The 24,292-nt window shown below is 39.8% G+C and overlaps 2 protein-coding genes across 4 annotated transcripts in view; one reads left to right on the top strand and one right to left on the bottom strand.

Annotated features, from left to right (window-relative positions):
* The window catches only part of farsa (phenylalanyl-tRNA synthetase subunit alpha), a 12,846-nt gene extending 10,308 nt beyond the window's left edge, over positions 1-2,538 (bottom strand). Inside the window, exons 1-4 of the mRNA XM_026916004.3 lie at positions 2,329-2,538; positions 1,707-1,844; positions 254-352; positions 9-127 (exon numbers count right to left, since the gene is read on the bottom strand). Coding sequence (XP_026771805.3) covers positions 9-127; positions 254-352; positions 1,707-1,844; positions 2,329-2,475 — 503 coding nt within the window. The 5' untranslated portion in view covers positions 2,476-2,538. The remainder of the gene's footprint in view (positions 1-8; positions 128-253; positions 353-1,706; positions 1,845-2,328) is intronic.
* A 1,775-nt stretch (positions 2,539-4,313) lies between these two features.
* ilf3b (interleukin enhancer binding factor 3b) lies at positions 4,314-20,931 on the top strand. Of its 3 annotated transcripts, none has more exons than XM_034309972.2 (19): positions 4,314-4,425; positions 8,992-9,072; positions 9,285-9,514; positions 9,952-10,132; positions 10,233-10,380; positions 11,798-11,889; positions 12,914-13,009; positions 13,449-13,560; positions 13,647-13,744; positions 13,837-13,948; positions 14,056-14,169; positions 14,281-14,486; positions 15,539-15,712; positions 15,953-16,090; positions 16,402-16,539; positions 17,156-17,282; positions 17,609-17,656; positions 19,350-19,763; positions 20,088-20,931. In XM_034309972.2, exons 2-19 carry the CDS (start codon positions 9,070-9,072, stop codon positions 20,216-20,218), a joined length of 2,562 nt encoding a protein of 853 aa, XP_034165863.2. In that variant the 5' UTR covers positions 4,314-4,425; positions 8,992-9,069; the 3' UTR covers positions 20,219-20,931. The 3 variants fall into 3 exon arrangements, with proteins under 3 accessions (XP_034165863.2, XP_026772275.3, XP_026772276.1); XM_026916474.3 differs by lacking the exon at positions 4,314-4,425 and adding an exon at positions 5,535-5,682; XM_026916475.3 differs by lacking the exons at positions 4,314-4,425; positions 19,350-19,763; positions 20,088-20,931 and adding exons at positions 5,535-5,682; positions 17,861-18,684.
* The last annotated feature ends 3,361 nt before the right edge of the window (positions 20,932-24,292 follow it).

Genomic DNA, 24,292 nt, shown 5'->3' with positions numbered 1-24,292 from the left:
GCACTTACACCTCTGTGAGCAGTTTCCGTTTCTTCAGTTCGTTCTTCTCTTTCTCCTCCAGTTGAGATGACTGGCCTTTCTGCACTAGCCGCAGTTTCTCTCTCACCGTGTCCTCGATGCTCTCCACCTGTAACAGGTACAAAGCACCATCACAACACGGTCTATAGTCTCCTCCCACACTCTACTGAGCCTGAATTTTAAGTAATTGCTGTCAGGTAAAGAGATGTTTGTATTAGTTCTAAAACAAACCCACCATTCTGAACACTCTGGGGCCTCCCTCGTGACCTTTATCCACACGGATCCATTTGTTGGACATGGCCTTGCTGAAGCCTACTTTCCCACTGGCCAGTTTCTGCAGCAAAGGGAATACACTTGAGTAATGGAACATGTAAGGTATAAACCATAGTGGGGTAATGTAATGTGGCCCAGTGGATTATTTTCCTATAACTTCACATTGCAAAGTGTTTTATTCCTCTTATACCACAGCAATTTGAAAATTATTACAACTTGTACTTTATTAACGCATGATACATACTTTTAACCATTTATAGTTAAATCTGATGTTGTGAAACCATGAGAAGTTATCACTGTTATTGCAGCTATAAACAGTCATTCCCACACCAGGCTCTCTTTTTCTCTCTCTTGAAAACAATAAGACAAAAATGCAGCTAACGAAAAACCGGAAAGCACAAAGTTCTCCGTCCCGAAGACTTTCCTGCGGTGGAAAACTTACTAATAGTTACAAAGTGCCCAGGACCTCTTCTCTAAACATCTCCTTGCAAAATATTTAATGAATGATTATACCTTTGTCTGTGTTAAATAACATGTTTTTTTTTTTTATTTGTTTTAATTGTTATTAGACTTTCGCTGTATGAAATGTCCATCATTCAAGTCCCTGCGAAGGAGTTGTTACTATAGATACAATAATATAGTAGACTGAGTGCATTAATATAAACCTGTGATTTGAATTACAGTGGTCATTAGTGTCAGAAATGCAGTTATAGAAAATTAACCAACACCTTTGTATCAATCAGCACTGTGGTATAAATATATTTATTCCACTTTATGTTTTGACATGGCATGCTTACTTTGCTGAATAGAGGTTTTCTGTTCTTTACACCACTTATTTAAATACACTATATGGTCAAAAGTATGTGGACACCTGACCATCACACAAATATGTGGTCCTTCCCTAAACTGTTGCCACAAAGCTGGATGCACACAATTGTATAGGAGGTCTTTGTATGTTGTAGCATTACAATTTACCTTCACTGGAACTAAGAGACCCAAACCTGTTCCAGCATGATAATGCCCCTGTGCATGAAGACATGGTTTGCTAAGGATGGAGTGGAAGAACTGAACCCCAGACCTCCTCGTCCAAAATCGGAGCCTGACCTGACTAATGCTCTTGTGGCTGAATGGGCAAATCCGCACAGCCACGCTCCAAAATCTAGTGGAAAGCCTTCCCAGAAGAGCGAAGGTTATTATAAGAGCAAAGAGGGACTAAATCTGGAGTCAAGTGTCCACAACCTTTTGACCACATAGCATATATTACATCACAGAGTCTGAGTTGTGCGATGTTTCTTCTTGTATTTAGTGTATGATCAATGTATTTGGCTGCTACATGATCATGTATGTATGTATGCATGCATGTAAATATCTATCTAGTAGTGGTGGTGCATTCAGTCTCTGCCCACTTTGCTCACCATGAGCTGGCTCTGAGGTATTCCCTCTTCGGGGATGGCGTTAAACACCCTGGCTTCATGGCTTCCCTGCTCGGCTATCTCACATCCCTCTCCGGTCAGTTCCCAGTGCTTGGATGAGCGCTGCTCTGCATCAATCACCTGTAAATCCATTCACACAAAACATAACAGGCCTGTGAAGGATGACAGCAGTACCACATTATACACTACAGCAGGCTACTTGGCATCATAGATGAATATCAAATGATGTGGCAGTGAATTAATAATCAGAAGGGAAATACATCACTGCCTGAGACACAGTGTAAACCTGACCAGAACACAAACCCATCACTGACTGAGCAGCTCCATATTGGATAACATCACACCAGATGCAGTGCATATACAGTACACTGAGATTAGACAGGATGAGCTGCTTGTGTTAGACACTTACAGTGTTATTACTCCACGTATTAGGTTCACAGTTATGGACATTGTTCATGTTTTCCCGAAAATGAGAGCAATTCTTTCCAGAAAACGCAATCAATGAATCAAGACATTTGCGTCGCTATTGCATCAGTCTAAGCAGAGTGAATGAGAGCATGCTATGTTAGCTTAGCTTCCCCTGAGAACTGCTTTAAAAACTCACCTCTCCGAGAGACTGGAGACTCTTTACAGCCCCAACAACGACCTGGTGGTCCACTGAGAGACTACTCGCCACATCCTGGCTGTCAGTACCACCGTCAACCTTTTCCACCAGCTGCAAGAGCGATTCTAACACACCGGCGTCCGCCATGCTTAAAACCTCTGCTACTTGTCTGAGAGGGAGAGACCGGATGTGACGTCAACGGCGCACACTTCCCAGTCTTCATTTCCTCCTCTGCTCTGAAGTAGCTACATTTTGAGTTCATGGTTGTGTGGCAATAAAACATCTATGTTTCCCTCTTCTAACTCCAGTTTTGGTACAACTTCTGATTATTAAAGTCAAATGGAATAAAAGTTATAGTTTTGACTAGTTCGAACTAGTTTGTACACAAGCATAGACAAACTATATATTTAATCAATCAGTTATGAAGCTATGTGTCTGTTGGTTGGAAGCAAAATGCCTCCAAGAAGTTCCTGTCCAAAACAAACTGTATTCTTGTCTTCTTTTCTCTGTTGTTAGCAGAAGATGTGACATCTATCTATTCCAGTTTCAGTTTTGCAGTTTTAATGTAGCTATGCTGTTTTTACCATGTAGCTTGTAGTGTAGCTAAACTGTATTAAAGCTACAGTGTGTGTATTCTTTGTTTAAAATGGAAAAAGCATGAATATTGAGTCAAGAAATACAGATATGGGGGACAAGGGCTTAGTGGTTATCACTTCTGCCTCATACGTCCAGGGTCAGGGGTTTAAATCCTGCCTCCGCCCTGTGTGTGGAGCTTGCATGTTCTCCTTGTGCTTTGGGGGTTTCCTCTGGGTACTACGGTTTCCTTCCCCAGTCCAAAGACATGCGTTGTAGGTCGATTGGCATTTCCAAATTGTCCATAGTGTGTGAGTGTGTGTGTGCGATTGTGCCCTGGCACCCTGTCCAGGGTGTCCCCTGCCTTGTGCCCCAAATCCCCAGGGTATGGATGGATGGATGGATAGATGGATGGATGGAATACAAATACTTTATAATATGATGTTCCTGAGCTGCTGTGAGTTGCCCTGACGATCCAGTAAAAGGAATTTCCAGTTAGTGCTGTGTCAGGGGTGTCGGATAACACAGTCTAATATCATAGTATGAGAGTAAAATGGATTCAGATGTGATATAATTTTTGCTTTTTTCATGCTGAACAGGTGGGAAACTAATGAATGACAGTCAGACAATTTATTCTCACGGGGTCATTTGTATTGTTAGCCAGTTTTAAAGGTGCAAAAGTCTATTTTTTTTTTTACTAATACTAATATGAATAAGCTGGAAAATATGTAGTATGTGATAAAAACAATAGTTTTAGCTGTGATCTCAGGGGAAAAGTATTATATGGCTGAGAAAACCCTTCTGAAAAACTGCTTACGGTCCAGAATGCATATCTGTGTTTACATCATCCTGTCAGTCAATTTTATAGACAATCCCTCACACCTCTTCACTCCACATCCTGCTAACATGCTAGTACGAAGAAAAAATGACAACGACTGCATCTGTGACCATCCTCATAAATCATTATGAGTTGGATTTTGCATGTTTATTGTGTTATATAGTGCACTCGAAAGTGATGTCACGACAATCCTTGCTAATGCTAACTCTAAGTATCATGCTAACTCTAGCTGAACTACTGCTTTGTGTTCCTGGGTGGGGAAAGGAGATGAAATCTTATTCAGCTCCACCTACTTAACCAATAGATACCTAATCTTGACAAATTTTGAGAAATCTTCCCTAATGCACCTTCAAGCTGTTTTAGTTAGTCAGCTATTGGCTCACAGGGTGTTTTGAATCAGTTATGTCTATGCATTTTAGTTTTGGTTAAATTGGGCAATGGATGGCAACATCTATAAAATTACACTTTCAGGACCTTTTCCTCTTCTCTAATTACAACCACACCCTTGAGTGTGGTTTAGTGCCGTGATTGGACAGTGATTGCATTTCAGTGTGGCACGACTGCAGTGCAGTGATGAAAGTGAAATGCAATGCAACAACACATTACCTTCATTTCTGAAGATGAGTATTTAATTCTTAGAAAAGAATTTCCCTGCTGATTGTTTTTCACTGATGAGATAAAGTGAGGTAAGATCAGTGCAATGAAGGTTTTGTTTTTCAGTGTGTAATATTTTCTGTATGTCACTAATGAAGAGCAATATGGTTTGGTAATTAATTTCCCTTTTTTAAAGCGATGTGATTGCTTTTTTTATTATTTTAAAATGAATTACACAGTCAAATGCATTACAGCAGTGTGGATTTAAATATTGCTTATGTCTGAGACAAATTCAGTTTAATTCATAATAAGCAATTCCCTGCTGATGTTTTTTCATTAAAGAGATAGTGATGTAAGAGCAATGCAGTGAAGGTTTTTGCTTTTCAGTGTGGTACGTTTTCGGCAGATCACTAATGAAAAGCAATACCTTTTGTGTATTTGTTTATGGCACAGAGTCCTCTCCACACCCAGACACTGGGTTGTCAAACCTTTTAGTGACAAGCCACATTGTACTTAGTCCAGCAAGGGGACAGACCAAAAAGCCAGTTTAGTAGAAAAATAACATAAATCTTAAACATATTGACTTTTCTCTGAAAAGTACATTCTGAATGCTCATGGATTGTACGCACAGTATATCGCATACAAAACTAGTGAAAAGTCTGCAATTCATTACCAAAAAAACAATATGGAATTCAATTGGACTTAATTAGATTTATGTACAAAATAGTAAATAATATTCAAGTGTGTTAAGTAAAAATAAAAGCATAAAAGTTGCTGTGAAACCCCTAAATAAGAGAGACAGGTTTACATGAGTTGTCAGTAGCTGAGTTTATGGGCCTGAGGTTATTGCTCTATTTTGCCCCCTAGTGGAATAAGAGAGACTAGCTCTTTTTTTTACTTTTAATTCTATTACAGTCCAACAAGACGATTTTAATTAAGATTTAATTAATTTTAATTAAAGCTGTATGTAAAGATCCCCGCTTTAATTTGTCAAACCCAATAAATCAATTTAGGGTGCATCTCGCCACAGAGAACATCGCGAGAGGGACATTTTTTTGCGAGATTACACGAAATTACAAGGTTTAGCGCATGCGTGTTTAAGCATACTTCGTCAACTTTTCACAGCGGCAACTATTTTCGTTACAAGGGCATCAGAGCACCAGACTGCTCTTTAGAGCTTCCTCTGCGGCTGGATAGAGGAGCGCTAATAATTGGCTAAGCCGTGATCACGTGACACTGTCTCAGCCAATCGCGTGTTCAGGTTTGGAGCGCCTCGTTCCTGGGGTAGGTGCGCTGCAGTACAGTGAGTGCGTTTAGCTGAGCAGATAGATACACACCCCGCTGTACTGGTGAGTTGGGCATGGTTTTCTGCTCCTCTTTTATTAATTGATATAAACAACTCAATTAAAAAAGTTAGTTTTATAACTGCATTCCTCTTTCACTGTTCCCCCCCCCCCCCCACACACACAAAGTGTTAATGCTAACGAAACCGTTGCATGCTAACGCTAGTGAATTAGCAGGCGCTGCACAGCTAGCTCCTGGCCTGTCTTTGTTCAGCTCGTGTGTGGTTAGCCGTGTAGCCTAGCTACCTGCGTCGTTTAGCATCTTCTGTTTATTCATGGTTAAAAAACATTATAACCTCTTTGACGTTTCTTGTCGTTGATGCAGTTTTTTAAAAATAATTATAATTTCACTCGAAAGCGGTTTGTTTCTCACTGTTGTGTTTGGGATTTCTGTTTCCGGCGATTTAGCAGCTCAGCCGGAAACGTTCACTTAGCAACACTCTTCAGCTGAATAAATGAATTGGAGTGTAAGCAGATTCCTCCTCAGCACTCGGGGCTGTACAGGAAGAGTGATTTATTAGGAGCAGTGTGGTGGTAAGGTGTGCTTCAGCTTTACCCGCTGTGTGAAAATGGCCGCTCGTGTTATGAATGAACATGGCTAGGCTTTAGTCTTGCTCAAGCAATGCACATGTACCGAATTCAGGTTCCAGGCGATGTTTGGTTGTACACGCCTCCAAAACCGATTCATTTCGGAGTTGTGGCCTGAGCTCATGACTGCATTTACACTGCAAACAAATTCCCATGTTTTTCAGCTCGGGTCTGATTTTCTTCCCAATTAATATGGACCACACTGAAGGTTATAAATGCAAAAGGTCATTTAACTTCAGTCTGAATCCTCACATCCAATTTTCCTGAAGTTAGCATTAATGTCGTGGTGTTATTTATTTTTATTATTATTTATTTATTTTTTGCTGGGCCCAAATTGCTCAGACACCACAAGTGCATCATGGAGGGCAATCAGTGGAGTCCTGATTAAATAAATTATTAGTTTAATGGTTTGATACAACAATTAAAAAACAAAACTGTGGTCTGTCTATGTGGACTTTTCTTGTGCCGTGGCGGAGAAAGGATACAATCAGTCCTGACTAAAATACCAGTTCAAAATTAAAGACAAAATGCAAAGAGACTAATGATGATAATCTCAGTGGAAACAACAGAATTACTGCTACGTTGCTGCTTCTGGAAAAAGGTGCTGTTTTCAGCGTAGTGTGTCCTGGTAGGAGAATGATGTGTGCAAGGGAGTCCGATATGGGGCAGGTTTGGTGTATGTCAACAGATAGGACAAAAAAGATCTGTCAGAATATCAGAAGTGCACCAATGTGACTCAAAGGGAAGAATAAATAGACAAGAAGGAAACGGACAGAAGGTTCCTTTTTTCCCCTACAGCAGATTTTCAGCAACAGTGTTCTGGTTCTTCAATATAGCAGGGGTGACTGGTACGAATGGTCTGGCAGGGATAAGCCTTCCCTGTCTTTCAAAAATAAAGTCTTCAATATAAGTTTTCATTTTTGCCATCCACATCCGATTTGCTGTTAACTGATGTTTTAAGGCAGATTAATTTTGTGGGACCGAGCTCAAAAGCACCACCAATGGTTAAGAAAATACACAGAATGGTGTAAAGAGGTGAGGCTCAGGCTGATTTCTTTCTAGACCAGACTGTAGGTTGTTGTTGTTCTTCTTTCAGCTGCTCCCGTTACGGGTCGCCGCAGCGGATTATTGGTCCGCGTATTTGATTTTGTCCAGTTTTTACGCTGAATGCCTTTCCTGACACAAGCCTCCCCGGTTTTATCCAGGCTTGGGACCGACACTGTCTTGGGCAGTGGCTGGGGTTGGATCCCTGGTCGGGAATCGAACCTGGGCCACGAAGTTAAGAGCGTCGAGGCCTAGCCACTAGTCCTCCAGGGACCCACCAGACTGTATATTAATACAATTTATTTATTGTAACTGAAAACATGTGCTTATTTGTATATCGCACCTTCATGGCATAAACAATGCTAGTGGATTGGTTCTGAGAATATCTAATCTGAGCCAACACAGATCCAGATCAAACATCTCAGAGCAGTATTGCGTTGATGCTGATTTGGTAAATTCCTAACTGAAATAGTATTTTTATTTCCATTTATTCATTTGGCAGACACATTTGCTGGAAAGTGGAGCAAATGAGGATTAAGGGTCTTGCTCAAGGGCCCAACAGTTTAGAGGTAACAGGATTCGAGCTAAAAAACCTTCCAGTCAGTAGTCCAGGACTCTTAACAGTCGAGCCATCATAAGGATGCAGGAGGTTTACTGCATGTTCAGAAGATTTCACATGAGAATGCCAGGTGTGCTGTGTTCTTCATGTGAGTGAAACTAGTATGTAATGCTTAACCACATAACTTTTTAAGGGTCAGTACTGAGAGTGTGAGAATAGCACAGTCAGTGCACAATATAATTCTCTTTTAGAATTAGAGATTAACTGAAGTGATAGGACCTTTTGATTTTGTATTGTTTGTTGCTGAAACACATGCTGCATAAACACAGACTGCTTAAACATAAGCATGATCAAAGCTCACCTTTTCAGATTTGATGCGTTATGCTGTTCTCTATTTTGGCACCAGTGAGGCCAGTATTGTACACCAGGCATACTGTATGTATGCGCACCACACTTCTATTTTTTAACAAGTGTTTCAGTCCACTCCAGCTGTGTTTGAAGTGAGTCATATGCGTGTCTGTGTTGTGCTGCGCAAATTTCACGATTCGTTTCTATTTTCCCCCAGGCAAATGAGTTTGCAGTATGTATTCCGAATTTACGGCCAAACAAAACCCAATTTGTAAAATTTTTTTCTCTGTGATTTTTTTTGCCATTTGCATAATCAAAGCCTCATTCCTCACCAGGCCATTAACAGGCTATTTTTACCCTGGATTGCTAGGCTGTCTCTGTGCTCTGTGTAAGAGGTGACGAAAGCAGTGGCGTTGCTAGAGAGATGTGCTGCAGAGTGCCATGCAGTCTGAGTCACTCAGTGATCCAGTAGCTCTCCTGAGCCCGCTCTCATCCTGCTTTCCTAAAACTGCACTGAAGCTGCTTGCGTCTGTGAGGAGACACTTAAATATATGTGGGGCGATTACTCTCTAACGGACGGCTGTAGACTGTGAGAGAGGAGGAAAGATGAAAGACAAATTATTTTCATTCAATTTTTTTGTGTTTCTCTTTGTTTTGCTTTCTCTTTGTTTAGGGTTTCAGCTTCTCAGTGCTTGTTTTAGCTCTTATTATTGGATATAATGTTAGTTTGGTTACAAAGAATTGTAATGCATTAATCTTTTGCCTTTTATTTGCAGACGAGAGCAACTCTTCCAGCTGCCTGCACTGAGTTCGACACTGTCATTTCCAAACTGAAGGACATCATAGTTTCAGCTATGGTAAAAGTCAATTCTGCTGTGATTTATTGTTATTATTATTTTTTTTAAACCTGGCTGATGAATTGGAATTGTCCACCCTTATACAGTATTACCAGCATCGCTTTTGCATTGCTGCAAGAAGTCCTCGTGTTGGAATCTGATTTCTTCCCCCTTCTTTTGTTAAGTTCCTGGCACCAGGTGTAAGTCGTGTCCATATTTCTCCCCCTTTCCAGCCTCCTCCTCTTCGTCATCGCTCCATGCGTATCTTTGTGAACGATGACCGCCATGTTATGGCCAAGCATTCCGCTATCTACCCCACGCAAGAGGAGCTGGAGGCTGTGCAGAATATGGTCTCCCACACTGAGCGTGCCCTCAAGGCTGTGTCTGATTGGCTGGACGAGGAGGAGAGGAGATCCACGAAACCGAATCCCATTGAGTCTGAAGGAGCTGGAGATAAAGACAGGTGAGTAAGGGAGGTATTTCTGGAAGATCACATTGCTTATCCTGATTTTTTTTTTTTTTAATCTAATTCAGCTGCAAACAAACAGACTTCATCTTTTTCTTCTTCTTCTTAACATGTAAATGTGGCTTTTGCATATCAGCTGTGTCTAGCATGCTTGTCAGTTTTTGTTTATGTTCATAGATTTCTTTATATATTAGGGGTGTAATGCAGTGCTACTGTCTGTATCTGTTTAGTGCTTTGAATAAGCTTTCTATAGCATTTCTGCAGTGTGCCCTCTGTATTTGTATCTGTTTATAACACATGCATTTGGGTACCACTATCTCCATATTATATACTCATGCCTCATTAGCTTTATTGTGGTATAATATAAAATCTCACATATAATTTATTAAATTACCCTTAAATATGACTTAAAGTTCTACTGCTTTGGTTTGCAGCGAGCCCAAATCAGCAGAGCAGACCACACGCTCCCTGCGTGGCGTGATGAGGGTGGGCCTGGTAGCAAAAGGCCTGCTGCTAAAGGGGGATCTGGATCTGGAGCTAGTGCTGCTCTGTAAGGACAAACCCACAGCCACACTGCTAAAGAAAGTGGCTGAGAATCTCAGTGTGCAGCTCAAGGTAGGTCACATCATAAATACATCTTAAATAATCTTAACTAAAATAACACTATGTGCATTGTGTTCTCTATGGTGCAAATTTTCCACTTATCTCCTTCCAGCTCATCACTGAGGATAAGTATGAGGTAATGCAGTTTATCCGTGACGCCTGCATCATGATCAAAAACACCAAGCAGCCCGCTCTTAATCTCACCATTCACCTGACTTCACCTGTTGTCCGAGAGGAAGCTGAGAAGCAGGCTGCCGGAGGTACGTTTACCCTGTTCAGAGACAAGAAAAGAAATCGCAAAGAGATACAGTCCCCTCCAAGCCAGGAAATACAAATAGACTGGACTGAGAGAGAGAGCGAGAGAGGCTAATTAGATATTGTTTATTGGGCCTTCAATGGAGCTAGGGGATGTTGTGTGGCACAGACATGTTATGAAGGCTTGTTTATATCTACTTAGAGCCTCGTAGTTCCATGTAACATACATTTTTGATGGCCCAATACACAGTAAATTAATTAAAGGAGAACGAACAGAAAGGATAGAAGGAAAAAAAGAAAACATGCTCCACTCCCTTTCAAGTGAAACAAGGGTTCAATGAAGGCTTACTGAGAATTAAGAAAGAAATCACAAACCTAGTTGTTTGCATGTGTATATATACTGAGAAAGAAATGGAACAGTTTGCATTGCAGCAAAAATGAGCAGCGAGGATTACCGAAAACTCTGGTTGCTAGAACCAGTAGTGATCTGTTGACGGTGCCATTCTTTCAATAAAGAAGGGAAAGGGGTTATAGATAACGCTAGGGCCATCTGACTTCACACCGTAGATGTTAGTTTATCCGAGAAATTTCCCTGGACGTAAAATAATAAAAGTAACTTGCTGGATCTGACCTGTTGGTGGTAAGGTAGAGAGGATATCGAGTTGCGAAGAATTGCAAAGGTAGTTCACATGTTGAGATGTGAGAACTGGGATTAAAATCCCTGCGGTAGTAAGAAACTTACTGCGGTAGTCTAACGTAAACTTAAAGCCTAGCCCTATCTATGATCCCACTTTTAGCCAAGCCTGCTTTAAGGCCTGAGAAGCCATCAGTTTTGCTGCAGTGTGGACTTGTTTTTTGTGCATCTCACTACTTCTCACTGTGGTTCAAAATCTGATTCTCTCTGTCAAGCCTTCTAGTCTGTCAATTTTAGGGACGCTGGACCTTTGACCAACTGGACGCTCTCTGTCTCGGAAGGGGCAAGGCAGCAACCTCAGAAAAAAGAAAAAAAAATAATAGAAGGGGATGAAGGGGGAGGGGTTCTGCCCCCCATGGTACATAAATGCACTCAGCCATCTCTAACTCCTCTGAGGCATTACGTTATGCTTTCAAACAAACACCACAAAACCCTCTAACCACATACTTACTCCCATGTACACCCCTGCATTTCTCTGTTACTCACTGGGAGTCATGGGGTGGAAGTAGCCACCTAGATTGGGGAAATACAACAAGCCCATAATCTCTTCATGTAGTGTTTTCTTTTATTTTGTTCACCAGCATAGGGAGGGCTTTTGTTTTAGTTGTTTCCAGTGGGGGAGGTTCCCCTCCCCTTCTCCCCTCGCTGCCTCCTCCCCCTGGCCGTGAGACAGAAAAAAAACCCCTTGGTCAAACTGTACCTTGTCTTCTTATCCCACCCGCCAATAGAAACGCTATCAGTCAACGATCCCCCGGATGTACTGGACAGGCAGAAATGCCTGGCTGCCTTGGCGTCTCTTCGCCACGCCAAGTGGTTCCAGGTTTGCATCTTGTCTTTATTTGTATTCTATCTATTAGTCGAGTTGTTTTTGTTTGTTCTTTCATGCTGTCAGCACATTGTTTTGGTGTGGATATTTATCAGGCTTTTTTTTTTCTCACATTTGTTGCTATATAATACATTTTGCTCGATGGATTTTTAAAAAAATCTTTGATGCTTTCATGTCAACTCCTAATCAATTTAACTGATATTGGTGTGTCAGTGTCCAGATAATTGGTGTACGATGCCACATCCTAACTGTCTCGTGTTTGAGCATTCTCAGAATTGCAGCTTATTTAGTTTTACATCAAATGGTTTGTATTTTTCTTTTACAGAAGTCTCATTTTTGTTGCCAGTGTTAGATTTGCAGTTTATCAGGTGCAATATTTCTGTTAACCTAAATTTCTCACCCAGCTTCTATTTCTTTTAATACAAATTATCTGTAGGACAAGTTACTTGTAGAGTACCAATTCTGATCATTTTAATGCTAGCATAAATGGCTTTCTTAGATGTTTGGTACAATTTGGTGTCTTTAGTTCTTTAATGCTGCAGTTTTGTAACCTCTTTGTTTTTCAATTTGTACAGTAACACTCATGTCCCCAACCCTAGCTTATCTAGCCTGCTGTATCTCTTCCTGTACCCAAAAAGGAAATATTGCACCTTAGCCTAAATTTGGTGTAGCTAACGCTCTTAAAACATTTGTGTCGGAATACTGAAATAAGGGGAATTTTCTTCCTGTTGTACTTGTTGAAAATGAATTCTAATTCCCACACTAATTTTCAAAACGGCAGGCGTATTTGTCTCCTGCTGTTTGAGGCTGTTTCAGTGGCATAATATGCTATTTTGATATAATTTTCCATAAATGTGGCTTGTTTGTTTAGTCACCTAATAATTTTGTACTTAACAAATGTTACTTCACCACACAATAATGCCAGCTATACCATGTCTCTTTAAGGTCTTGTGTTCTGTTATGTTGTGTTTTGGATAATGAGTATGTGTAATGTCCATTCCCCTGCTTGTGTGTCTAGGCCAGGGCCAATGGGTTGCGCTCGTGTGTGATTGTCATCCGGATACTGAGGGATCTCTGCACCCGTGTTCCCACTTGGGCCCCTCTTAAAGGATGGGTGAGTTTTTTTCAAGCCAGCATGCTCTACATGTATGAACTAGAAACAACTAATGGTTGGATAATGGATAAAAATTTCCATGAAATAATTCTTGAAATTATTATTTTTTTAAGCGTGAAATTGGGATATTTTTGGGATATGAGAGACTTAATTAATATGGGTCACTATCTACATTGTATAGCTGTCATTCAATTTAGTGCTGAGGTTGGTGGCAGATGTGAGCCATTCTAATAAGGCAAAGTGTGAGCAATGCTGTTGTGTAAAATTCCCTGGATAGCAGTTTCTTTAAAAGGGATGAGAACCTCGATTTATTTTAATCCTATGAGCAAAGTTGATGTAGCATGTTCTGAATTTCAAAATAGCTCTGGTTATAAGCATTTGTGGAAAATTTTGAAATGCCACACTAAATCCTGACTTTCAACATTTTCTTCTCTTAAAGCCTCTTGAGCTTTTGTGTGAGAAATCAATTGGCACAGGGAATCGGCCAATGGGAGCTGGAGAAGCTCTTCGAAGAGTTCTGGAGTGTTTGGCTTCAGGAATCCTGATGGCAGGTAACTAGCTGGCCATTTCCTTCTCCTACAAAATAATGGATCACAAATCTTGTACATTTTTAACTGTATGTTGATTAACTTAATAGATGGTTCCGGCATCTCTGATCCCTGCGAGAAAGAGCCGACTGATGCCATTGGTCACATGGACATCCAACAACGAGAGGACATCACCCAGAGTGCTCAGGTAATTTACCAATATATGTTATATATTTAACAGTGTGTTTGTGCATTTTGTATGAGTTAAGCGATTTTGTATTCCCTGTGTTTTGGATTTAGCATGCTCTGAGGCTTTCTGCTTTTGGGCAACTTCACAAAGTACTTGGAATGGACCCTCTTCCTTCAAAAATGCCCAGGAAACCTAAGAGTGAAACCCCCATCGACTACACAGGTTTGCTTAGTGGTCCTCAGAAATCAATAATTCAATATGAAATGCTGCCAGTCTATTATTTCAGTTTCAGTAGAACAGATTTACATGACATTTTCTTGTACTTATAGTTCAGATTCCTCCAAGCACAACCTATGCTCCCCCTATGAAACGGCCTATTGAGGAGGACGAGGGTGGTGATGACAAGAGCCCTAACAAGAAGAAGAAGAAACTTCAAAAGAAATGTAATTTTGTTGTAATTGTGCTACGGTAGTAACTCTTCTGTTTAAAATAAAGTTGCAGCTGTTGATTTGCCTTACTTTGATTTGAAACTGATGTTTGCCACCATTTTGCAGCTCCAGATGAAAAATCAGAGCCTCCTCAGGCCATGAATGCTCTGATGCGGCTAAACCAGCTAAAGCCTGGGCTCCAGTATAAGCTCATTTCTCAGACCGGGCCTGTTCATGTGCCGGTCTTCACCATGGCTGTCGAGGTTGACGGGAAGACCTTCGAAGCATCTGGTCCCTCTAAACGCACTGCCAAACTCCATGTAGCAGTTAAGGTGAGTGTTCCACCTCTCATTGTGCCTGAGCATGTTATAGAGAATCGGATACATTAAAAATCAGATTAGTAATTCTTTATGTAAGCTTGACACAACTCCAAAATTTTCCAGAAGCATGTCCTGAAGTGTTTATTCCTCTTATGCCACAGCAATTTTGCCAATGCAAAACTTTATTCTTACTTGTTAAAGAACACATCATACCTTTTTATAGTTACATTTGGTGTTGTGGAACATTCAAAAAAGGAGTCTCTCTTGTTCGCCCCCTGTGTATATGGTAAAATTTAAATATATTTAAATTTTACCATATACACAGCACACTAACAAAAAGTAGCATTGTTCACATACTCACTTGTGTATCTTAGGTACATCTGGAGGATTAAAAGCGGTGTCCACCAGATGGCACATCAGAGCTAAAACATCCCCTGTCCGTCTGGTTTCCAAGTCAAACTGTAATGATTAACAATTTCATGCACAGCAAAAGTTAACCAGCTTGACACGCTCTGTTTCTCTTTAAAACTCTCTGCAGTCGGTATGATTGTCACGATCTGCATCTCAAATTGAAAACCTTCACCATACATTTAAAAAATATTTTCCAACCTAGAAAATCCAGAAGACGAGTACTCAAATCAGACCTTTCGGTAGGTTTAAAGAGGTATTTAAAATTCAAACACTCACTGTAATAGGAAAACCATTAGTATTCAATAATTGTTTAGAAGAGTACGTAAGTATGCGACTCGAGACACAAAGTTTGTTTATACAGTCTATATACTGCCTCCACTATTTGTTAGTAGTGCACCATGCGGACAGGTAAAGGTAATTTCTGAGGATGTGCAAATACACAATTGACCTGCCAAATGACGGCATAAATAGCCATCTTGCATACACGTACATGTAGTTAACAGCAAGTATAAATCAGCCTTAAGATGAATTTGGCAGTACAGGATATGCAGTGGAATACTGTGAAATCAACTTGTTTCAAACTGACATATTGTAAAGTTTATGGGCTGTGGCTCCACACAAATGTTATTAACCCACAGATATTTTTGTGGTAGGTTTTGCAAGACATGGGCCTTCCCACAGGGGTGGAGCAAAAGGTTGCTGAACCAGTAAAAGTAGAAGTGGTGATGCCCACTGCAGAGACAGAGGTGAAGCCTTCAGTCCCGCCACCTGAAATAGAGACTTCAGTCAATGTGACCACAAACTCTGAGGCTGCTGAGAGCACTGAGGTAATGATCATTGAGAAAGTACAATGGTTAGGCTCTAAAACTTAAAATATTGAGCTAAATAAAAATGCATAATAGTTTTTGAAGCTTAAGAGTTATAATAAAATTATTTAATTATTTATGCTGGTGTGCATTTGTGATGCAGCTGTCTGTCCCATCCACACACACTGCTTTTTTTTTTTTTTCTTCAAATCTGTGGTTTATTATTAATAGGAAGCCTACATTTATTTCTTCCTCTTTCAGAATGCACGGCAGCAGGGCCCCATTTTGACAAAACATGGCAAGAACCCAGTGATGGAGCTCAATGAGAAACGTAGAGGCCTCAAATATGAGCTCATCTCTGAGACGGGTGGCAGCCATGACAAACGCTTTGTCATGGAGGTAAGGTTTTATTCCATTTGAACATGAGCAAATTCATTTTCCCTATTAGCCTTCTTTTTTTTTTGTGTAAGACAGGACACCTATGGGTAATGTGGGTGAGCACTGTTTACTGGGTCTAGTTCCACCTGACTTTCTGTCCTTACTACTGTTAATGCTCATGTACTGTTCTTTCTTCAGATATGTATGATTTATTGTAGAGAATGGTTGTTTTTTGGAAGGTTGCAAAGGGATTTAAGTTCTAAGATTATATCTGATTTAACTACTTTGGCATAGTTTGGTATGTGTTTAAATTCCTCTTGTTTATTCTGCAGGTAGAGATCGATGGACAGAAGTTCCAGGGTACAGGCTCCAATAAGAAGGTGGCAAAGGCATATGCAGCTCTGTCTGCTCTGGAGAAACTATTCCCAGATGGCTCCAACTCTGAGGCAACCAAGAAGAAGAAAGCAATGGTAATGTAACCTTATCTTTTTCCTCTCGCTTCCTATTGTTACTACTGAACTCTCACAAGGATGTAATGGGGGAAGAGAGGGGCATCTCCACACCTGCTTTGGCTGGAGTCTGGTAGTGAAAATGAAACTCGGTTGTATTGATTTGTCTTGGGGTTTTAACAGTTTCGAGTTAGACTGCAAATAAAATGCTTCGGTTAGGTCACCCAATACTAGCTGTAATATCTGCCTAGACATTTTTCTGGTTATTTTAGCCAAAGACGATTGGGTAAAGCTTGTTTTATTCTGTCTAAAGATATCCTGCTCAGAGCTTGATAAGGTCAACATTTATATCATAATAAAGGGAAGTCTACTCAGTTTCATCATAGCTGGTCTAAGAAACCATTAATGGCACTAATTGGGTGCAGTTTAGAAAGAATGTGGGCTTTATAAAAATGTGCAGTGGGCTTCACTGATTGTGTCAGATGCAGAAGTGCTTCATTTCCAAGCAAGCAAGTTTTAGCCAGTTGTCTTTATCCTCTTAAAGATTTCTGAGCAGCTTATCTTGTAGTGGTGGTGCTCCTTTTGCTCTAATCCTCATGATTTTCTTGTTCTTTTTTTTTTTCCTTGCTTCTTTTAGCACACTCCTGGGTTTGGAATGATGAGCGGCCCACCTGCTGATCCAGCAGCCAATCCCAGGGGTAGAGGACGAGGGCGGGGTAGAGGCCGGGGGAGAGGGTTTAATAATGGCGGAGGATATAATCAAGGTACAAAACTTGCCATTATTAGATATGTTACTTATGGTTTGAACAGGATTTGGTTATCATTTCTGGGGTTTAAAGTGTTATGAATATGGATGAACAGCCTCTGCATAACTTGGAAGTTGATTTCCAACTGAAGAAATGTTCAGCTTTCAGTGGTAATGCCCATGAGCTTGGTATTAGATCTGTATTAGACCATGTTTGGATAATGGTCAATGTCCTGATTATGTAATTGTATAAAACGTGGTTCTTTCACAAGTTACATAAAATTGTGCAAGAGGTCATTTGAGTGAGATCATTTGAATGATGTGTTTTTAATGTGCCTTTTTCAGGTGGCTATGGAAGTTATGGATATGGGAACAATGCTAACTCTGGCTACAGTGAGTACTTCTCCGTTTCACCCTGGATTTATTGATCTTCCTTTTTTTTTCCCTCCCCTTTGTTAACTTTAATTAATGTTTTTGGGAACCACATGACCCACATTGCAGACTTGGATTTGTCATTTCTGTCTTCTATATATTATGTTTATTGATGTTAACTGTGTTTTTTTTTTTTTTTTTTTTGTTACATTTATGGTATTTCAGCGAATCCAGCAGTATGTTTGTAACAGTGTTCTATAGTTTAGGTTACTCCATATTCAGATTGTCAAATGTGAATCTGGACTAAAAGAGTGAATGTAAAGTATGTATTCACTTTAAGGTTGAATGTTATTGCATTTCTCTGCTTTGTTAAGCCAATGACTGCAAATTCTTTTCTTAATTTTTTTTTTTTTTTTTTTAATATTTTCTTCCTCTGTGGAACGTGGCAGTTTTTTAACAAAAGAACTGGGGTGACAAGCAGCGAAATCTGAAATATGATGATGGATTAAAACGTTGACGTTGCCATTTTATATGCCAGCACAAGCAGCTTCTGTGCCTCTCTGCTCTGTCTCACACCTAAGACTGCTATGTCTACCATGTCACTTTTATCATAAAGAGAAACCCCAAAAAGAGGGATGGGAGCTGGGGGGAGAGGGGGTGTGAAGAAAACTTGGTGCAAGGCAACTTAAATGTCACTTCATGGCATGAACTTGGTGCTTATACACCCTAAAAATCTGTAACCACCACTGGATTCCACTGGGACTGAGCAGGAGAAAGGTTGCACTTGGATATTACAATTTTGAGTCATCAGCCAGCAACTGGATGATATGGACAGGCTTTTCTCTTGGTTAAGATTGGTGCAGCGCTGAAATCACTAATTTTGTAACAGTGTCACAATAACTGTCACTTCCAAATGTGTATTTTTATTTCAGTGTTGTGATGTATTATGAAGATGTTCAATGTGCCATGCTGTGAAATGATACTAAGGTGACCTGTTAACTGTGTTGTATGTTTTTACTAATCATTTTTAAATAAAAAATACACTTTAAGCTATGCTTATATATTTAATAATTGAGATGATGTAACATTTTTGGATAATTTGGTTGTACTGCAATAATCTGAATTTCTGGAAAGACCTGTATAAGATTTTTATGTTTAAATTTTAATTAAACAATTTTTTTTGTTATCTAACAGTGAGCATTGCTAACCTCCATGGTTTTATTTTAGTTCGCTTAATTGGTATTTATTCACAAAGTCAGGGCTATTGTGTCAATTATTATTATTATTGTTGGTCTGTTTAAAACAGAACAGAGTGATCATAACATAACATCTGCTTGTTTAATTGGATAAAAATCTTTTGGAGATTTTCTGGAACTACCTCCTACCTGCTCCTTTTTGAAAGTAAATATGAATGGTCACAAGGCAACCTGCATTGCTGAATATATGATTATCTGTATTGTGGTCCATTTCTTTAACTTAGAAGCCTATACTGTGGTCAGACTGCAACTTTTTGTTCCACCAAGAAGTTTAGCATTCTGTTGGCATGTTTTAGAGGGCGGGTTTTTGTTTTTAATTTGAGTCTATGTACATACTTTCATAAAAGGAGAATTGCAGATTACGTACAGGCAGTAGTACTAGAAGTAAGTATTTGAAGTAGTTGAATCACTCTAGCATGATGCCACTGTTTTAACTTCCACTGCTCATTCCTGTTCAGATTACTACAATAATGGTGGCGCTAATGGAGGATCTACAGGAATGGTCCCTGGAGCTGGTCCATCAGCCAGCGCCTCAGCAGGAGGTCCTCCAGGAACAGGTGGCTTTGCCTCGTATTACCAGAATGACGGAGGTTATTCCACCCCATGTGCAGCGGGCAAGACCCCAGGAAAGAAGGTGCCAATGCACCAGGGAACTAAACCTCCAGGCACAGGAGCAGCTCCTGGAGCCTACCAGAATCCCTCAGGCCCAGGGCAAAGTTCCTATGGCCAGTATGGGCAGGGCTACGGCCAGGGCAAGAAGAACTTTGGCCAAACTCAAGGTGGAGCCACAGGTGGAGGTTACGGCAACTACAGCACAGCTTACCCATCCCAGGTGACAGGAGGTCCAGGGTCTCAGGACTACGGCTATGAGGGTATGTTCTTTTTACTCGTTCATGTCAAATTGCTAATGGAGGCATATTACTGAGGTTGTCTGCATTTTATTTCTTTATGGTAAAATGAGTGTTATTCACCAACAGCAGTCTTTTCTTATGAAAGAAAAGGAAGGGAAAGAAAGTTACTTTAGTCCCTCTCACATACACCCTTGCATTCATATCTACCTTCAGGATTCCCAAGCACATATTTGTGGCTAGTTCCATAATTTTTCTATAAATATGCTAATAATTGGGATGATTTAATTTTTAAAAAATTAAAATGTCACTTTCTTCAGAGCTAATTAGTATGTCTGTTTTCTTCAGGTTATAGCAACCCATCAAACTACAGTGCACAAGGAGCCAATCAGAATTATGGCCCCAACCCTGGACAATACCATAATCCCGGAGTGGGCTATGGCCGTGGCGATGGCAACATGAACTACCAGTACAGATAGACTGAACCTGATACTCACATGCTCCTCGTCACCTTCGCAGTTTTTGCTTGTACGTCTTTTCTGAAGTAGCAGCAACAAATTTGTACTTGCTCAACTGTCACCTTAGTAGTTGTACAAGCGTAGGAAAAGAAGTACTTGTGTTTTTTCAAGTTTCGTGGTGGTGTGTTCTATGTTCTGTTCAGTATGTGCTTGTTTTTTTTGTTCTTTCTTTTCTTCATTCTCAGACTACTTCCTGAGGAGAAAGAGCCACCACAACCACATGCATGTTTGAGACATGATTTTGAATTTGAATGAGCATTTCCATTTTTCCATTACATTTCTCAGATCGTTGAAAGCTAGCACACCCACTGTGTGGTTCTGTTTTTTCTTTTTTTTCTTTTTTTTTTCTTTTTTTAAAAATAAAGTTTTATTTAAAAGTTTTCATTTTTAGCCCCCTCCTTAAAATGTCTTTGAATATCAGTGTTTATTTCCCTGTCATTGTAGACATTTATTACAATGTCTTTTTATTACAGTTGCTTTGGATAAAGTTGTGAAAGATGTGAAGTGTAAATTCAGGTTGCAATAGCTGTTAGTTTGTTTTGGGGAAATTCTATTTTTAGGAAGAACGTGTGTCACTGTATGATGTAAGTAATCTTCATTTTGGAAGGAAAGAAATTGTGATGTCACTGGACTGTCTGACTTTTGTGTCCTTAATATAATACTCTTTAACTCTTTATCTGTCCTAACTATTATGGGTTTATTTTCTTTGTAGTGCTTTTAACTACAGCTATTAACCATTACCTTATTGGGAAAGGTGAACATGACTCTGGTATGGAAAAAAACTTTAGAAATGTTAGCAAGAAACCAAAAGAAACAGATTCAAAAAGAGAAACCATACATCAGCTAGTAGTAAGCAGAGGTGTATGCAGATTTATTTATTTAAATCCTGCTCCCCTCTGCTTCTGAAGGACTTCTGTCCAGTCCTGCTCCTGCAGAAAGTTTGGGCCAATACAGCCTGTTCCTGCAGCACACAAATGCTTTGGCTAAGGCCCACAGATGGGTGTTATGGTCAGGTGTCCTCATACTTTTGTCCACATAGTGTATTTTCTACACTTTGTAGTTGTGCAGGTATGACGAAGCATACAATTTGAAGCCTTTCTTCAGCTTGCTAGAAGGGGCTTTGCAAGTATTCTCATTTATTTGTTGAAAGTCATTGTCATCCTGCTTCAGGAGCTCCTGCAGGCTCTGACTGTAAAATATCGCCATTGTGAGTGTAGTGTGAGAACCAGAAACGCAGGAGCAGTACTTAACATGAGTTAAGTCTTTGTGCAGTGAGCCTATAGATTTCTTCCTGGGTGGCTTAGCTGAGGACCCCTTAATATAAACCCTGTTTGTAACAAAGGTTAACAAAATAAAGTTTTGTAGTTTGTAGTTTTGTGTTACTTTTGTTTTACAAAGTAAAGTTGATGCGGATTGTTATGTCCTTGCTTGTATAACAGAGTAAAAAGAGACTTTAAATTCACTTTGGACGGAGCATCATGGATCACCAACACTGGGAGTAAGTTAATGTTTAATATGCCTTAGGTTTTATATGGTCGATGTCTTGGCATCAGTATTGTGCTAGAATCTGCTGTTAGATTTGATTGTTATATTTTATCAGTATTAATTGTATATCAAATCAACGATTTGGTACATCCTTAAAAAGAACAAATGCACTGGTGAGCCCAGCAACACCAAAAGGCCTGGAAGACCACAGGCGACAACTAAAGTGGATGATAGCAGAATTCTTTCCTTGGTGAAGAAAAACTACTTCACAGCATCTAGCCAAGTCAAGAACACTCTGGAGGAGGTAGGAATATCATTGTCAAAGTCTACAATCAAGAGACACCTTCATGAATGTAAATACAGACGGTTCACCTGAAGATGCAAACCACTGTTAACACTCAAGAACAGAAAGGCCAGATTAGACTTTGCTAAAACTCTTTAAAAAAAAAAAGTCTTCCCACTTCTGGAACAAGATTAACTTGTACCAGAATGATGGGAAGAGAAGAGTGTGGAGAAGGAAAGGAACGGCTCGTGTTCCAAAGCATAACACATCATCTGTCAAATATGGTGGAGGTAGTGTTATGGCCTGGCCATGTATGGATGCCAATGGTACTGGGTCATTGGTGTTTATTGATGATGTGACTGCTGATAGAAGTAGCAGGATGAATTTTGAAGCATATATATACTTCCTGCTCAGATTCAGTCAAATGCTGCAAAACTGATAGGAGAGCACTTCACAGTACAGATGGATCATGACCCAACATGTATTGCGAAATCAACCCAAGAGCTTCTTAAGACAAATTAAATGTTCTTAAATGTCTGATGACCTCAACTCAATTGAGCAAGCTTTTCACTTACTGAAGACAAAACTGAAGGCAGAAAGACCCACAAACAAGCAGCAACTGAAGGCAGCTGCAGTAAAGGCCTGGCAAAGCATCTCAAGGGAGGAAACTCAGCATTTGTTGATGTCCATGGGTTCCAGATTTCTGGCAGTCATTGCCTGCAAAGTATTTGCATCCAAGTATTAAAAATATTTATTGCTTCATTTCAAATCCATTGTGGTGGTGTACAGAGGAAATATTGGTTTGGGTATATGATTAATCCAATGCTGAATTAACTGCTGTTAGCTTCTGTGATGCTTAAACCTGCTTCTGAGCCAGTGCACATGTACAGAGAGGTGTGCGTGTAACCTGTATTTGTTGTCAGCAATTTTCCTCAGTCGTCCATTTCTGCATATGATGTAAAATTACATTTATTAGCTCTGTAAACGGTGGCCCAATGCCATAGACGCAGTAAAGTGCTGTTTCTTTACAGAGTTATAGAATGATCACAGTAGAGTATGCCTGCTAAGTTCACTACTTAGACATTGCTGATTAGTTTAATTTTGTCCAAATTAGTCCCGGCTACTTGGAGAATTGGAAATGTAAACAGTGAAATAGTTATTCAATTATTCTTAACTTGGGCATGCATGTTGTATCATGGCAACACTGGTATAGATCTCATTCTAAATACTGCCGTCTATTGGTTTGGAGGACATATCACATCTATTATGAAATTATAATGGAATAATATCAACTGTCCACAATTGTGGACACCAATGTATAAAAGGGGTAATAGTGAATACATTTACTGGGGTGCTCATGACAGCTTACAAATTCATGACATACATTTTCATGCAGTTGTAATTTCATATCCCATCCTTTGTATAAAAACTATATTGAAGCTTGTTGCCGCCCACTGAGAAAATGTGTTTTAGGGCTGCAACAACTAATCAACAAAATTAAGGAAAACAAAAACAAGAAAAATAGTTGGCAACGAATTGGATACAGTTGACCTGTGTTATGACGCATGCTGTGGTGCTAGGTCACTTCATTTAGACTAAAAACACATTTGATGGAAATGGCGGTACAAGAGAGATTGACTTTCAGTGATTGACTTTCTCTACTTTTAGAAAGGCACTCCTTTATACAGTCACCCACTGCAAAAGGTTTTCCCCCTGGGCTATAAGTTGGGCTATCAGCTAGTCCTTGTAGCATTTACTTCCACTTGCTTAGCATAAAAAAAAAAGGTTTTGTTGAGCACAAAGGCTAGCTGCCAGCTCTTTCATCTTTCATCTGTTCTCATTCAGCACCATTATATGACATGAAAGAGTGATGTTTTGTTTTATAATGTCTCTTAACATTAGATCCCTTCATTACAGCAACTGATTCCTGATAAACTAAACACACTCCCCTCTAATCTCTGTGAAATAACACTTCTTTTGAAACATGTCTGAAATTTTTTGTCTTTGCTGACACCAGTATATTGTAGGCGTGTAAGATTAATGTTGTTAACATTCTTGGGTGGGAAATTGCAGCGGGCCGTAGATTATAACATAGTGGCTCATAATTAGCCAAAGCCCAACTACATTAAAATGTTTCTTCACCATATAAAATGTGCTGTTGTTAGTGGATAGGGCCATGTATGGGCCTGCTTTGTACTGTTTTTTTTTGTTTTTTTTGCTGACCTTAAGATACTGCTTTAAGACTAATGTTGAAGCCATAAATGCAT

Source organism: Pangasianodon hypophthalmus, chromosome 13 (assembly GCF_027358585.1).
Source record: "Pangasianodon hypophthalmus isolate fPanHyp1 chromosome 13, fPanHyp1.pri, whole genome shotgun sequence".
NCBI lineage: Eukaryota > Metazoa > Chordata > Actinopteri > Siluriformes > Pangasiidae > Pangasianodon > Pangasianodon hypophthalmus.
The sequence above is the reverse complement of the archived record's forward strand: the minus strand, read 5'-3'. Positions and strand labels throughout refer to the sequence as shown.

Bases quoted from the DNA above. Each gene is read 5' to 3' on its own strand.
- ilf3b (XM_034309972.2), top strand. The intron at 10,133-10,232 runs GTAGGTCACATC...ATCTCCTTCCAG, and splicing joins ATCTCAGTGTGCAGCTCAAG to CTCATCACTGAGGATAAGTA. The intron at 13,949-14,055 runs GTTTGCTTAGTG...TTGTACTTATAG, and splicing joins AACCCCCATCGACTACACAG to TTCAGATTCCTCCAAGCACA.